The sequence below is a fragment of the Saccostrea cucullata genome, unplaced genomic scaffold (assembly GCF_032062105.1).
Source record: "Saccostrea cucullata isolate Sc308-1 unplaced genomic scaffold, CSIRO_AGI_Scuc_v1 ctg4570, whole genome shotgun sequence".
In the NCBI taxonomy this organism is placed as follows: Eukaryota; Metazoa; Mollusca; class Bivalvia; order Ostreida; family Ostreidae; genus Saccostrea; species Saccostrea cuccullata.
The window spans coordinates 7,501-23,627 of record NW_026922232.1 but is presented as its reverse complement, the minus strand read 5'-3'; the positions used below and the strand labels follow the sequence as shown (position 1 = coordinate 23,627).

At 34.4% G+C, this 16,127-nt stretch overlaps 3 protein-coding genes across 4 annotated transcripts in view; 2 read left to right on the top strand and 1 right to left on the bottom strand.

The window, feature by feature from the left end:
- Positions 1–861: 861 nt before the first annotated feature.
- Positions 862–9,169, bottom strand: LOC134261429 (phosphoserine phosphatase-like). Its single transcript, XM_062743873.1, has 6 exons — positions 9,035–9,169; positions 8,405–8,566; positions 7,322–7,456; positions 6,378–6,523; positions 5,599–5,747; positions 862–1,057 (listed from the first exon to the last, which is right to left on the bottom strand). Exons 2-6 carry the CDS (start codon positions 8,542–8,544, stop codon positions 950–952), a joined length of 678 nt encoding a protein of 225 aa, XP_062599857.1. The 5' UTR covers positions 8,545–8,566; positions 9,035–9,169; the 3' UTR covers positions 862–949.
- On the top strand, positions 9,119–11,468 carry LOC134261430 (peptidyl-prolyl cis-trans isomerase-like 1). Its single transcript, XM_062743874.1, has 4 exons — positions 9,119–9,278; positions 9,765–9,919; positions 10,128–10,196; positions 10,701–11,468. Exons 1-4 carry the CDS (start codon positions 9,217–9,219, stop codon positions 10,922–10,924), a joined length of 510 nt encoding a protein of 169 aa, XP_062599858.1. The 5' UTR covers positions 9,119–9,216; the 3' UTR covers positions 10,925–11,468.
- Positions 11,469–11,773: 305 nt separating this feature from the next.
- The window catches only part of LOC134261428 (uncharacterized), a 9,122-nt gene continuing 4,768 nt past the window's right edge, over positions 11,774–16,127 (top strand). For both annotated transcript variants that reach the window (XM_062743872.1, XM_062743871.1), the window contains exons 1-3: positions 11,774–13,486; positions 14,375–14,981; positions 15,131–15,401. In XM_062743872.1, the coding sequence (XP_062599856.1) occupies positions 11,847–13,486; positions 14,375–14,981; positions 15,131–15,401 (2,518 nt within the window). In that variant the 5' untranslated portion in view covers positions 11,774–11,846. The remainder of the gene's footprint in view (positions 13,487–14,374; positions 14,982–15,130; positions 15,402–16,127) is intronic.

Here is a 16,127-nt window from a genome sequence, read left to right as displayed (position 1 = left end):
TATGAATGAAGAGAAAATCTGAAAATGTCCTGAACCTGTGAATTTATGTATAAAAATTATAGCCTAAAGCAAATGTGTAGGTGCTTGGGGATGGGAACCCCCTCCCCCTTGGAAGTTCCATACCCCAAGGGTTCTTTGACTTTTTTTTTTTTTTTACAAATAAAAATACTTTTCTAAGACATACCAGTATTCACAAAGTATTACAATTGAAAAAGAAACCAAAGATTTAAGCTTAAACAATTCTCTTATAAAAAAATCATATACACCCTGATACTTAAAAAGAACACTTGTTTTGTTTCAGTATCAAACCCTTGTACCTAATCCATGTGTAAAAATTATAACCTAAAGCAAATGATGTGCCAGTATTTCTAGTATTTGTTTAAAAAAAGGAATGTCAGATGGTTTTTAGGTAAAAGTATATAATTTAATCCAATACACAATTCCCCTTTCTGTATAATTTAATAACATAGATATATGGAATATACTCGTACATACATGAATATATATTAAAAAATCCTTGTCCTTAAATTAGAGACTTACATTTGTACTTTCAGAGTAAACTGTATCACAAGATTGTACAAATAGACAAAATATGTAAAACAGACTTTAAACATTAAAGGTTTAAAGATTTTTTTATCAGGTTGATTACAAACCTCCTACCAGCAACAGTTCACTGTAATTATTTCTGCCAAAAAATTCAAAACAAACAATTCTTCATTGAAACTGTTGAAACTTAGAGAGATAAACTGAGAATTTTTTAATGCTCTTGCTAACATACATGTAAAATCACATCCATATAAAACAAAAATATTATGCTGTCCTTATTTGTTTGAATTTTTGGTATAACAATTATATTTATAAGAAAATGCCTTTTAAATATTACATACATTTTATCCATTGCACCATCACCTTTTTCAATTGTAATATAATATCCTAAAATTAACCATCTTTAGCTGTCCAGTGCCTGAATAAGCTCTCTAAAATCTGTGACAAACCAGGCAGCCTTCTCTTTTACAGAACTTCTGATCACGTTACCTCCATAACCAATAAAAGCATCCTGTCAAATGAAAATGACTATAATAAACACTCTGATACCTACTTAACTAAATGTGCCTATACACTTACTGACTAGAAATTATAGTCTCTATACATGCTATAAGTGTCTACATTTACTGAATAGAAGTTAGTCACTATAGGTGTTTACATGTACTGACTAGAAGTTCACAGTCACTATAGATAGGGGTGGGACGATATACCGAAACACCGATACATACAGATATTTTCTTCTATGATACGGTTTATGATACACATATTAAAAATATTAAAATGAAACGATATATACAAACAACTAACCAAAAAATTGAAAAATGATAGTTATCCTTGGAAAATGGCCGCTTGTACGAAACAAAGAGATGATATTGATATTGAAAACATGCTTTAGAAATAAAAAGTCATAGATAAAGGGTAAATCATATTCACTTTTAAGCACTTTTAAGTAAAATTCAGTATGTAATTAAAAGCGTGTAATACACAGAAAGTATCGTTTCCACAACAGTGGTACCAACAGCTCATAACGAAGCACAGATTCTCTAATTTCAAGAATTTGAAATTTTGAAACAAATTGTGGATTATTATTTTTTTGCAAACTTGGTTAACTTTCAGCAATTATCAATAACCTACCTGTTTTTTAAAATGAATTTTTTAGTCAGTGTTCTTGTAATCAACTTGTTTATAGACATTTGTCAAATGAATAGGTACAAGTTATTGCTTTTGTAAATTTCTAGTAAATAAAATTGATGAACTTCAAATACTAATTTCAAAGCACATGATTTGATATAAAGAATAATTTGTCAAAACAAACAATAAAACAAAATACATTTTTTTTTTTCAAAATAGTCTAAGTTTTATTATTTATGATAATATCGAGATACCTATTGTATTGTGTTATATTTTTGAGATACGTATTGTATCGCAAGATCTGTGTATCGTCCCACCCCTAACTATAGGTCTACACTTACTGACTAGAAGTTAACCAGTCACTATAGGTGTCTACACTTTCTGTCTAGAATTTACAGTCACTATAGGTGTCTACACTTACTGACTAGAAGTTACAGTCACTATAGGTGTCTACACTTACTGACTAGAAGTTACAGTCACTATAGGTGTCTACACTTACTGACTAGAAGTTACAGTCACTATAGGTGTCTACACTTACTTGCTAGAAATTAGTCATTATAGGTGTCTACACTTACTAACTAGAAGTTAATACCGTAAATCTGGAAACTTTTACTGTAGATAAATTTTTAGCAAATTTGCGTGTGCAATGCATTCGCAAAAATATTTATCTTTAAAAAAATCAACAAGTAAACAAAAATTTTGCTGAAAGCTGGTGTCTATTTTTAACTCAGTGAAGAGGTGTCTGTAGGCACTGGTACCTGTTTACACTAGGAGCTAATTACCCTTGTGTGTAAATTGCCCTCATTATATTCAATATCGTCCCATGGTTTGACAGACACTGAGGCAGTATGTTTCTATTTAATTATTTTGCCAAGAAAGAGAGACCAATCATTTAACTAACTAATTATGTAATAAATAAACAAAGGTGAAAACTCGGCATATACTAGAGAGTTCCAAATTTAAACATGGTGTGTTTTTTACATGAGAAAAAAGTTCAAAAAACGTTAAGAAATTAGGCCTACCGTAAATCTGGAAATTTTTGCTGTAGATAAATTTTTAGCAAATTTGTGAGTTCATTGCATTCGCAAAAATATTTTTCTTAAAAATAAATTACAATAAGAAAATGTAAACAAAGCAGTGGTAATTCGAAAAATTTTGAAACGTAAAATTAATCAACACCATTTTGACCCAAATTCGCAAAATTAAATCGACGTAAAAATTTCCAGATTTACGGTAGTTAAATTTTCATCTTCATCTGGATTATATTTTAGGTTTAAAGGCATACACAACCTCATTTATAAATAATTTGGAAGTTATTTTCAGTGCAAATCCTTTTGTATTCTTCAAAATTGTTTCGGAAGGATTCTGAAATTCTTTGCCACTTTGCTATAGTAATAAAATTAGTGGTATTCTAACTGTTCTAACTAATTTGAAACATAAACTGATATGAAAATCTTAAGTGCTTTATATTTTTAGCGCCAATGACAATTCGCAAAATTTTGAAATGTAAAAATTACTCTACGGCTTTTTTACTTTAATTTGCAAAAATAAATCGACATAAAAATTTCCAGATTTACAGTAGTCACTATAGGTGTCTACACTTTCTGTCTAGAAGTTACAGTCACTATAAGTGTCTACACTTTCTGTCTAGAAGTTACAGTCACTATAGGTGTCTACACTTACTTGCTAGAAATTAGTCATTATACAGTACCGACCAGACCCAACCTGACACAAAGCAGTAACAGTCACTATAGGTGTTTACACTTACTGACTAGAGGTAACAGTGGTCCCAGAGCAGTCCCACAGCAGTCCCAGAGTAACAGTCCCAGCAGTCCCAGCGGTCTCAGAAGTAGCAGTCACTAGCAGTCCCAAAAAGCAGTCCCAGCAGTCCCAGTGGGCGGGGTTTATTAATTTCATGGGCGGGGATTACTCAGAAATGAGATTTCCAATAAACATTGGAACTATAAAAGGCAGCTGAATTTTTTTCTGAGCAGTATGCCAGGAATCCTTTCAATGCAAAGGTTATTTACATGTATGAGCAGTACCCGCAAGTTAAACAATTTGAAATAATATTTATTGAAGAAAAAAAGCTTACACACCTTCATATACTGCCTAAAGTAGTTGTCATAAATGAATTACACTGTCACATGAATATTTAATCACAATTATCTTGGGGTTTTTTTGTGATTGATACTGGCTCGCATATTTATTTTCTATACAGAAAATTAAAATTGAATTAATTATATTTCACCAGAATTAGTTTTCAATAGATCTAATCATTATAGATCATGGCCGATTTCCACACTATCGGGATACTCTAAAGACATTTTTTTTTAAAGTATTAGGGCTTTTAAAAAATTCGTTGCTAATTTTGCCAAGTAATATTTTTCAGTATTGATTATTCTCAACTGACATGTTAATTTAAAAATTATTGTTTTATTTGTAAATTGTATTAGTGACCAGTATAGAATGGATTATGTTCAACATTAATTAATCTTGAAAGAAATTTATACACATTTCATTTATCTTTTTTTTTTTTGCATTACATTTTTTATATAGATTGAAATTATAGGGTCATTGTTAATTGAGCAGCATATGTTCAATGATGTGTAACACTGATATGTGTACCCAAATAACATGCATGATTGATTTTCTGCCCAAAGGCGATTGAAACCGCAGGTGTTTATACCATTTTATTTATACACATTATCGGCCAGGTAAACAAAAGCAAAACAAAAAAGAAATAAATCACAATTCCCGGTGTTTTCAACTGTTTATCTATTTTTTTTAAAAGATTTTCTCTTTTAATAACTTATTTATAAATTAAAAACTAATTCATCTGTTAATTTCCATATAATTGTTCACATTGCTTATGTTACGGAAGAATGGTGGCATAATTTTATTTCTTGTCAAAAAATAAATTGTTAGATTTTATTTGAGGGTTGCATGTAATACTCTTTTAGCGTGGTGCTTGTAAAACGTGTAGCCTTTTCAATTAAAATATCTTATATCTAAATGTAATGATTTTTTAAATAGTGCCAAATGAAAATTTTGAGTATTTAATTTTAGATTTAATAATAAAATAAATCTACATGTAGATATTTTTCTGACATGAGCCTGTAGTTTTATATATTTTAGAAATAAAAATCTCTTTCTGACTTCCTTATTTAACAACTTTATTTTTAAAAATATTTTATATTACATATGTGTAAATATACAGTCCCTAAAACTATACATGTAAATTAACTATAATACATGTAATCTCAGGTTATTAAAAGATTATAAGAAATCCTTGCTTATTAAACAGTTTAAACTCCTCTCTGCTGCAAGTAAACAAAACAACAGGGAGCCTGCAAATTCAGAATACACAAGGGGGCGGAGCTATCATGTCACTCAGAACCTTTGTCATACATGAGTGAACAAAGCAGTCCCAGAAAGCAGTCCCAAGTTACAGGGACTGCTTTTCATTGCAGTCCCAGAGCAGTCCCATAGCTGCCAGAGCAGTCCCACAGCAGTCCCATAGGTGTCTAGAAAGCAGTCCCGGGGACTGCTTTCTGGGACTGCTTTGGTGTCAGGTTGGGTCTGGTCGGTACTGTAGGTGTCTACACTTAATGACTAGAAGGTAATGGTCACTATAAGTGTCTTCACTTATTGTCTAGAAGTTAACAGTCACTATAGGTGTCTACACTTACTGCCTAGAAGTAAATAGTCACTACAGGTGTCTACATATACTGCCTAGAAGTTAACAGTCACTATAGGTGTCTACACTTACTGACTAGAAGTTACAGTCACTATAGGTGTCTACACTTACTGCCTAGAAGTTAACAGTCACTATAGGTGTCTACATGTACTGCCTAGATGTTATTATTAGTGTGGGAGGCACCGCCTTGATATCTATATAGTTGTATACACTGTACTTACTGCGGGGGGCACCGCCTCCATGTCTGTGGCTCCGTCGCCTACCACCACTAGGGTCTGGCTGTTAAACTCATTCTTTATGATCCCCGCCACCACAGCCTTACCCCCGGAGGAAGAGGTTGGCTGACCCTCATCAAAACCCGCATAGTCACCTGGAAGTGTGAAACAAAACATGTTTATAATCCATAGTAAGGTGAAGATGGGCCATGCCAGTTATCCCTGTTTATGAGAGAGATAAAGAATTGACAGAGAATGCAATATATATAGTATTAAAAAACATCATACCAATTTTGAAAATGATAGAGAAATTTTGAAATATTAAACTTGTATATAAATGAAAATCTGTAAATTTCCAGAATGACTGAATGGACAGACACTGTTATGGTGCACCTGTTATGTATTATGTACTGTGAGATCCTGGCTTATTTGAATACAATTCTTACATTCAGTGCTTTTTCCCTATCATTTTACCCTATCATTACTTAATTCATCAGTTTCATTGACACCCTTTTTTCCTTTTATTTCTTCTGTTTCCAACAGATAGACAGATGGACAGAAAGAGACAGACTACAGACAAACTGTGATCAGAAAAGCTCACTTGAGCTTTCAGCTCAGGTGAGCTAATAAAATGCCTCCCTCCCGCATATAATTTTGAGAAAACTGGCTTGAGAACCAAGATATAATTTTTTTTGGCTTTATATCTAAAAAAAATGGCTTATGTCATCATAATATCATATCAACAAAGCAACATATCCAACATAGTACAGGGTATCTAACATTACCATTAAAGTAAAACTTCAGTCTGTTACTGAAGACATTCTGGGCTGGAATGTTGAGTAGTTTGGCTGCTGGTAGAATGATGCTCTGGAATCCTCCCGACACTAAGTAAACTTTTCTGTTCCTTCTGTGTAGCTCAGAGATCAATTCCCTGTAAATAATTAACACAGAGATTAATTCCCTGTAAATAATTAACACAGAGATTAATTCCCTGTAAATAATTAACACAGAGATTAATTCTCTTTATATACCTCTACTGATTTTTTCCCTAGTATATAATATTATTTTCATTTCAACATAATTTTTATTGATTGTTACTTCAAATTTCTTAAATACAGTATCATAACAGTTAAGATTGACATTGTACACAAACTTTTCAAACAACCCTCATAAATGATCCTCAATATCTAGGATAAATGAAATACCATATAACCCTATTAGGCCAAAAAAAATAATAGTCTTGTTTCCTGCTACCAGCCAGAAAAAAATAGGGTAGGTAGGTAGGAAAATTATTTTATTTTTTTAATTTAATTTTATTTTTTAAAATCGGTATTTTCTGATGATATGAACTACTCCAAAACCAAAATAAACATGTCATAGCTAGGTCAATATTATCTTTTAAAATGAAATTCCATGTCTTTTTGCACAACTCAAGTGGAATTCTATGAAAGTCCATATTTTAAACATATATTTCATGTAATACAACTTAAGCATATATTTTTTTCACTTTTGAAACATGAAATTCCTAAAATTTTTGAATTTTTTCCCCAAAAGCTTAAAAAAAAACTTTAGGGTCGGGTGCAAAAAAATAGGGTAGGTCGGGTAGCAGGAAACAAGACTATTTTTTATTTTGGCCTTAACCGCCTCTGCCCCTAGAAGCACCCCCTATGTCTTTTTCACTTGTCAGGCCTAACTAATAACATGTATAAGACTACAGCAAAACTCATACTGGATATGTGGAGAGAACTTTGGTGGATGCTGTGCTATAAAATCTTCCAGCTTTTGATGTGAAGGTTTGACGATATTCAAACGAGCCTGGAGTGCCTCTCTAAAAGACACACCTCCCCCCATGGCCTTTGTGGTCCTATAAAAAAAAATGACACTTTATAGAAAAAAATACGATTAGCTAATTGTTGTCTTGTTAATTGAACTGAAAATCTTAAAGTGTTTCCAAATAAATCTGCTTGTTATCCTTGGTTCAACAGCACCTTACAAACATGTTCATATTTCATTTAAGAATCCTAATTTGCATCTTATTTAATATAATCAATTATTAAATGAATAAACAAATGCAGTACGTCTCTCAATGATAATCAACTCAAGCCTCTGTCCAGAGTCAGCTAGATTATTTTAGCTGTGGTTTGTGTACTGCATGTATAGTGCTCAATAATAGAAATTACACAGTTAGGCAAAAAAAAATAATAGTCTTGTTTCCTGCTACCAGCCAGAAAAAAATAGGGTAGGTAGGTAGGAAAATTATTTTATTTTTTAATTTTATTTTATTTTTTCCAACAGTATTTTTTGGATATGAACTACTACAAAACCAAATTAAACATGTCATAGCTAGGTAGATATCATCTTTTAAAATGAAATTCTATGTTTTTTGATGCACAACTCAAGTGGAATTTTATGTAAGTCCATATTTTATAAATGTATTTCATGTAATACAACTTGAGTATAATTTTTTTTTTCACTTTTGAAACATGAAATTCCTAAAATTTTGAATTTTTTCCCCAAAAGCCAAAAAAAAAATTGAGGTCGGGTGCAAAAAAAATAGGGTAGGTCGGGTAGCAGGAAACAAGACTATTTTTTATTTTGGCCTTACTCTTGTATGTTTTAAGTTACAAGGATAAAATAAAACAAAGACTGATAAAAAAAAAAATTTCTATACACATGTATATCTTGTACAGTATCAACTAAGTTTTGTAATTTAAACATTTGGTGATGTACATGTATATACCTCTACATGTCTACGAACATAAAGAAGTGAGCGCATTTAATTATTTTTTCAAACTTGTTTAAATTGTTTTACCATTCCTGTACCTCTTTGCCGACCCCACAAAACTTAGCCAGCTCGTCCAGTCCTTCGTCCATCACTAGAGTGGAATCTACGTCAAAACAAACAGCATCAGCCCGGGCCCAGATCCTACGAACCTCATCCAACGTCCCCATGGTGTGGAGGCGTCTAATAAACCTATAAAAAACATCTCATCATTTTATAGTTTATACATTCTCAGAGGTGAATCTATTTTATTATTCCACGTATTATGATAAAAATTATGCAGTATTGTTATAGGCAAACACAATGATGAGGAAAATTATACATACATGTAATACACTTTATACAGTTCATATATACATGTAGTATATATAGGAAACAAACCAATGTTTTAGAAATAAAGTATAGCCCTGAGATAAGATTGTTTAAGTCTGTGCAGCTTATAAGATTATACTGTCACTGGACAGTATCAGCTGCTGTTAACATGGTCAATATTCATATACTAGTATATACAAGCTGAAAATCACATGACACATGGCCAGATGGCTGTCAGATTCAATGACACAGATTTTCAAATGTTTATTTAATAAAAATATAATATGATTGATATTCTCTGCACGATAACATCTGCATGCTAAGATACGAAAAATATTAGATTCCTACCTTGCCCAATAAATTGTTCCTAGTATACACAGATTCAAGTCCAACTTGACTGTTGAAACTTGATTGATGTTGTTACGGCCACATGGATCTCCGTATTTCGATCCCGACTTTCACTTTCACCAACAAACCAAAGCCAGAGACCGGCTAGGGAAAGATTGAAACAACTGTGGCTTTATATCATTATGTCGACATCAGGTATTCCTCCAAAAACGTGGCAGCCCGAAAATGTAACCCTGGAAACCACGTATGTACACTTTAATTCTTCCGAAAATGTAACAAAGAGTAATCATAACACAATCTCCCGAATTTCCTTGTTTTCATTACAAAGTAGAGGGGGGAGGGTTAGAAGGGGCCAAGGGATCTTCCCCCTTTTATGTATACATAAAGTAAATGGCAGAGCAAAACAATAAAAGCTAGAAATTTCAAAAAGGGGAGAAGGGGATTTTTCGCGGTTGCAGTGGCAGTAAATTTACATATTGAGTTGTGCATCAAATATGGTAATGGATGTAAAAAAGTATTTTTTTATACATGCAAATACTCAGTAATTAAATTAACTTCCAGTGCCCATGGTTTTCTGCCTAACAAAGGGTTGCTGTCCCCTACACACAAACCAGGGCTATGACCTATATCTACTGGACTTAATGCCAGCTCCTTTATCTTTTAATAACTCTTAGATCTGCCAATGTTACAGTATAACTTACACACACATGTACACTTTATTCCTCTACAGAATGGGTCAGATTGTCCTTGAACTTTACTGGAAACATGCCCCCAGCACGTGTCGTAACTTTGCAGAATTGGCCAGGAGGGGCTATTATAACAACACAAAGTTTCACAGAATTATCAAGGATTTCATGATTCAAGGAGGGGATCCAACAGGCACGGGTAGGTAGTGGCGGAAATCTCAGAATAAAACTCCACGTGCTGAAATTTATATCAAGTCATTCAATGAATGAAAGTTTTAAAAGTTTTAATCTTCAAAATCTGTGTTCCTAGACTCCCGCTTAGAAGCTCTTTTTTGTATGCATTCTTAATTTATTCTAGAGGTTTTTGTGACTGTAATATATTTCCAGGTATATTTTCTCCATTATAGGGAGAGGAGGGGCCTCTATCTATGGTAAAGAGTTTGATGACGAAATATCAAATGAACTGAAGCACACAGGTACAAAATATTTCTCACCGGGTTCACAGGTGCGTGAAAGTCAATCAGTATGTCGGGTCTCAATACATGTAGCTCAGTTGGTTAGAGTGCTGGCATGGTAAGCCAGAGGCCCTGGGTTCGAGTCCCGGTTCAGACTTGACTTTTCACCACTTGTGACATATTGACTGTTTCTACATTTTAGTTTACTTACAATTAATTTTTTTTAATCAAAGCATATGTTTAAAGAATAAGTAGCCAAACATAATTATGAAGTTAATTCTGCCAAAATTAAGAGAATGGACACATATTTCAGATGATATCAATACCTAAATTGATAAATAACTACCTATAGGTACGTGTAGATTGAAAAGAAAACAGAGTGAAAAAAAAAACAAGCAAAACAAAATTTAAAAACCAAAATAGAATTTATGTGCAGTTTACAAATAATAGTACATTTTCATTTTCAAAGTTGAATACCATAAAATTATGCTAAATTACAAGAACAGTATAATATATTGCCTTTAGGGGCCGGGATTTTATCCATGGCAAACAGTGGCCCAGACACTAACGGGAGCCAGTTCTTTATCACCCTTGCCGCTACGCAGTGGCTTGATGGAAAGCATGCTATTTTTGGACGGGTGAGTAGTGGAATGACCGTCGTACAGAGGGTAGGATTAGTGGAGTGTGACAATGATGACCGACCAGTAGACGACGTCAAAATCGTACAAGCCTACATCACTCCATCTTGATCCATGGTACTTATAACTGGAATTTCCTCTGGACTTTTTTCTCAGAACAGCTTGAAAAAGGAAGATTGAATGGGAACTTGATAGATCTTTCAAGATCAAATAGTGGCAGCTAGATTTTTTTTCCATAATCATAAAGAAAGACATTTGAAATGTTTACAGAGGCATTTTCTCCTGTACAAAAATAACCAGTTTTTTTTTTTTTATCTTATAACAGATACCAGGCCCTCTTCATAATGATCAAGTCTATATTACACATTATGTATACATCTTAACATTGATGAAAGCTAGGTTTCATTTATAGTTTATTTGTACATGTACATACAGCTAAATGCTCTTATAACAAAGAACAGAAATGAACAGCTTTGATTCTTTATTAAAATAATTATTTTTATTAAGTAATACAGTTACAATTTTCAATGTCAGCATAAAAATATTACATGTATAAGTTTGTTCCCTGTAACTGTATTGAACAGCATAATGTAAACATGAAAAAGATCCGTGATATTGAAAGAATAAAGATGATTAATAAATGTCTAAATTAACATTCAGCTTCTCTGTGCTTTTAATTTCTAGTATTTGTTTTAATAAAACTTACCGCAAAGATACACCCCCCCCCAAAAAAAAAAATCAAATGCAATTTAGCAGAGTAGATATGCAATTGGTTTGTGAAGGTTAAAACTCTTTCTATAAAAATATTGAAATATTATGAAGCGTTAAAATTATATCAACCAGTTTTGCTCTATTTATATAATGTTTACAATAATTTTTTATTAAGGACGTACACTAAAATAGCAGAGTCATGATTTTGGGGGAAGTAATTATGACGTCACAATTACAAAGTCACCTTCAGGTTAAAGGTACAAAGACGTCATAGACGTCGCTAGGTTATCAAGCAAGGTAAACATAGAAAATCCGACAAGAAATGCACATGGCTTCAAGAACAGGCAGGACTCCTACTAAGGTTCGCGCGAACCGCGAGGCGGTGGCCGAGTATTTTCACTCTCTGAGGGAAGAGCCTGTGAAGGAGGGATCGGCATTACAACAGACACCCAGCGGACTTCACTTTAAACTCCCCAGTAAACGTCTACTTTACGAAAGCGGTAATTATGCAGTGTTTGATGTTCGGGACGGGAGCTCTAACAGTGATGAATCTAGCTTTCATAGTTTACGGGAGCAAGAGTCTATCGACGCTCCCCACGGGTTCTACTATGGAGGGGAATGTTTGACAAATACCGGAGAAACGCGTCGTGACTCGGAAATGATGGGGCGGGGCTCACATGTTACTTATACACAAAAACAAGAGAGTGAGCAGCATCGTGCTTCGCGATCCAGATCGGCTCAGCGTGAGTACTCACAAGGACAAAGAAGTAGTTCAGAACGCCGAGCAAAGTCTAGCGTCAGGGATTCAGGATTTACTGCTCAACAGGATGCTCAGCTCTCTAGGATGTCTTCAACTCAGTATTATGATGCAGAAGATTGTCAAAGTAGACACCAGAGATCCATGCCTAACCTCGGAAATGAACGGCTGAGCCACGGGAACAAAGGTAGGGAGTCACCGCCCGAATCATCTCGTAAGTATGCAGCGAATGATACACAGTTCACGGCAAAATCAAGTCATCAACAAGGAACTTACTACAAATCAGAACATGGGCGCTATTATAGAGGACAGCAGGGCATGGAAGAAGGAATGTCAGGTCTAGCAGATACATCTCAGGGACAAGCATATGGCCGCAGTGTCTGTGATAACGAGATGGTCAGAAAGCGATATCAAAGCGAGACAAATTATGAGGATGAAATGCTTACAAAAGGAATGGAACAATTGATGGACGAAGCCGTATCATCAACCAAAGAGATGAACCAGTTTCTGTATGATTTATGGCGATCACAACGCATGTGTGATATAATCATAAAAGTCAACGATAAAGAATTCCATGCCCACAAACTTGCCCTTGCAGCACACAGTGAGAAGTTCACGAGCCGGTACTGCGATGAGGCGCCGTCGACAATATCAGAGGTGATACTCCCCAACGCCTCGGCCGAAGCTGCCGAAACTCTCATTAATTACATCTACACAAACGAACTCGTACTCACGGCAGAAAACATCGAAGCCATCATTATCTGCGCTCGACAACTTGGCGTCAAAAGTGCGTTAAACTTTTGTCAAGATTTTCTCAGCTCGTTTACCAGGGACAGTGTCTTATTCTTGCTACCTATTGCCCAGAGACAAGGATTTACTGAAGTTGCAGAGCGGATGTTTGAGTTTATAAATAAATGCTCTCTAACAATGATGCAGTCAGAGGGGTTTTTGCAATGTGAAATGCATCAGGTGGAATGGTTAATTTCCCAAGACCAGCTGGCGATAACTACTGAACTGGAAGTGTTTTTTGCCGTCCTCAGATGGATCGACCACGACCAAAAAGAACGAATCAAGTTCGCCCCTGTACTGGTTGGATGTGTTCGATTGATTTACATCAGTCCAGAAGATCTTGTTAAACACGTGGAGCCAGAGAGACACATTTTCAGCATACAGAAATGCTTTGAAATGCTCTACTTTGCATTCAGGTAAAAACAGTATTTGAAGTTTTTCCATTAATTTTATTTTTTACTAATTGCGATTAAGAAATATAAACTAAATCCTCGCTTTGAGAGAACTGATATTTTTCTGAAAACAATTGCATTATGTCTTTATGTGATAATAATTTAATTTTGCTTGTATTCTCGCCTCTCATTGGCTGATTTCCAAAAAGGAACGCATAACATTTTGTATAATCTGGTTTGGTATGGGGACACACCCCCTTGACGACCAGCTTAATCATCATATCCATGCAATCCCCTCATTTCCAGTCCTCGGAATCCATGGAAAATTCCAGATTTAATAAATGTACCTTCAACTTTAAACAATTACTCGTTCTTACCTCATGTAAGCAAACATCATGGCTGCTAGATCTATGTATCAGTTATTACCTCCCCTAGCTTCAAATCACTTCCGTTACTACGGTTGTGTTATTGCGCGGTAAATTTGAACTTATAAAACATGTAAAAAGCAACGCAATTTTACATCAAAAGTTGTTTAATTATTTTAAAATTAAATTATAAGGAATGACTTTAATTCTTGGCCATATTATCGGGTATAATCTTCGCGGATTATAAAGCGTAAACTGACCCAAACCAGATTATACTCGATAATATGGCCAAGAATTAAAGTCATTCCTTAATTGATATTTGAGAGACTTTAAAATTCCCTCAAATATCAAAATAAATATACTATAAGTAAAAAAGAACTGCTATAATGATATGGACATGTTCAAAATGCTCAGCTAATCGTGTAACCTTTTGCAAAAACAATCTCTCAGACTCTAATACGATGATAGTAAATTTATAGAAAAAAATGTTATTTAGATGTTTTATGTACTCATTTTTATTTGATTTTTTGGACATGATACATTTTAGGTATCACGCTATAAAGTTAGGCGGAAGCACGTTATATACCATAATGAAAGTACCACCTCCTCGGCATTATTCGATCCCCGTGAATGAGCAATCACAAACATGCAGACGGATCTCAAATACACAAAAGGCACCAGTAAACGTAACTAATAACACATCTTCCTATGGTTCCCGAATTCTAAATACAGAACTGCAAAGCAAGGGCGGTTCAAGTCAAAATTTTACTTATGAGAACACTACAGTGACTAGTCCACGTAAGAATGGTGCGTCCGATTCTGTCGGATATACAGCAAACCTTAAAGACGAAACGGTGAGACAAGGCTACCAAAATTACGGAAGTGGTAACAAAAGTATGGAATATGCAGAAAATCTCAAACGTGACTCCAAAAATAATCCCTCGCAGGGCGCGAAACAACGAAATCAACCCCAAAATGTTTACACCGCTGGCCAGTCGTCTGGAAGTGAGTCGAAAAAGAGCCTCGATTCGGCGGAATCCTCCCCATCACGTGACACGGGAGAACAGTATTCATCAGATCGAGGAAAGATGGCGGACCCTAAATCTGCAGATTCTGAATCAAGTGCATCTGAGAAGTCACCTAATCCAAGAGGGGTAATCCCCTTATATTTACTAGCATATTTTATATCTCATTTACAAATTATGTTTAATTATATTTTTTCTTCCTCAAACCAGTTAAAGTTGAAAAGAAATATAAACGCTACGGTAATAATTAAATAGTAGCTAAATCTTTGATATAACAGATCGTTAGGAAGTTGTCGCCTGCAACACTAAAAGTGGACGAGAAGAAAAAAATCACAGCTCCCAAAGTAAGAACAAGGGACAAGATGAAGTCATGTGATCGTTTCCTGGTGATTGGCGGAGTGGATCCATTTGAGATGACAGACAACGAAACAAGTCGATTGGTGGAGGAATTTTCTCCAAGCAAGTCGGAATGGACCTCGAAGTCTAGCCTTCCGGATGCGAGGCATCATACTTGTGCTTGCCTTTTAGATGGATTCATATATCTCATCGGTAGGTTCTTTATCTTATCGGTAAGTTCATGGTATATTTTATTTGGAAGAACGTATTGTGCGAAAGCAGTAATTTATACCCAGGATCACATTTTATATTGAGTTTATTGCAGTTATCGGTAGATTCATAGCACTGTAAATGGAAAAAAATATAAGCCTTTTGGAAAACCGTATATAAGTTTTGTTTTGTTCCCCATCACTTTTTATATTTAATTTACTGCAGTTATCAGTAGATTTATGACCGTTTTTAAATTGGAAAAATTACCCCCCCCCCCCTTTTAAGTTTTTATTTTTTTTTGGGGGGGGGGGTTGACATGCATGGCTTTATCTCTAGAAATAAAATATTTCTCGTGAAGGTTACTTTGATTTCACAATGATTAAATTTAATTTCAGCAAAACTATTTCCGCTGCGACTTGCTACATGTATCTCTCATATCTACTTTCATTGTTTGGATCACAATGAACTGATGATAGGAGAATATCAATTAATTTGTCTATTATTTTTGTGGAGTCAGTAAATAAACCGTTTATTGTTTTAAATGTTAAATATATTTTGAAAGGCAATTGATTTACATGTATATAATGTACATGTAATTTACAGCATATAATTTTGCCAAATAGTTTTAATCGTAAAATAATGTGTCACAGTTCAATGCACGAATTGCAACTGTTATTATAACCCCACCCCCACCACCGCGGCCCCGACCACTTTAAAAATTATTCTTAT

What these genes read in the sequence shown, in the direction of transcription:
- LOC134261429 (XM_062743873.1), bottom strand. Translation starts at nt 8,544, where the DNA reads ATGGGGACGTTGGATGAGGTTCGTAGGATCTGGGCCCGGGCTGATGCT. An exon ending in ACTGAAGTTTTACTTTAATG is followed by an intron (nt 5,748 to 6,377) that starts GTAATGTTAGAT and finishes TCACACTTCCAG; the next exon opens with GTGACTATGCGGGTTTTGAT. An exon ending in TGGAGGCGGTGCCCCCCGCA is followed by an intron (nt 1,058 to 5,598) that starts GTAAGTACAGTG and finishes TTCATTTGACAG; the next exon opens with GATGCTTTTATTGGTTATGG.
- LOC134261430 (XM_062743874.1), top strand. Translation starts at nt 9,217, where the DNA reads ATGTCGACATCAGGTATTCCTCCAAAAACGTGGCAGCCCGAAAATGTA. An exon ending in AATGTAACCCTGGAAACCAC is followed by an intron (nt 9,279 to 9,764) that starts GTATGTACACTT and finishes ATTCCTCTACAG; the next exon opens with AATGGGTCAGATTGTCCTTG. An exon ending in AGGGGATCCAACAGGCACGG is followed by an intron (nt 9,920 to 10,127) that starts GTAGGTAGTGGC and finishes TCTCCATTATAG; the next exon opens with GGAGAGGAGGGGCCTCTATC.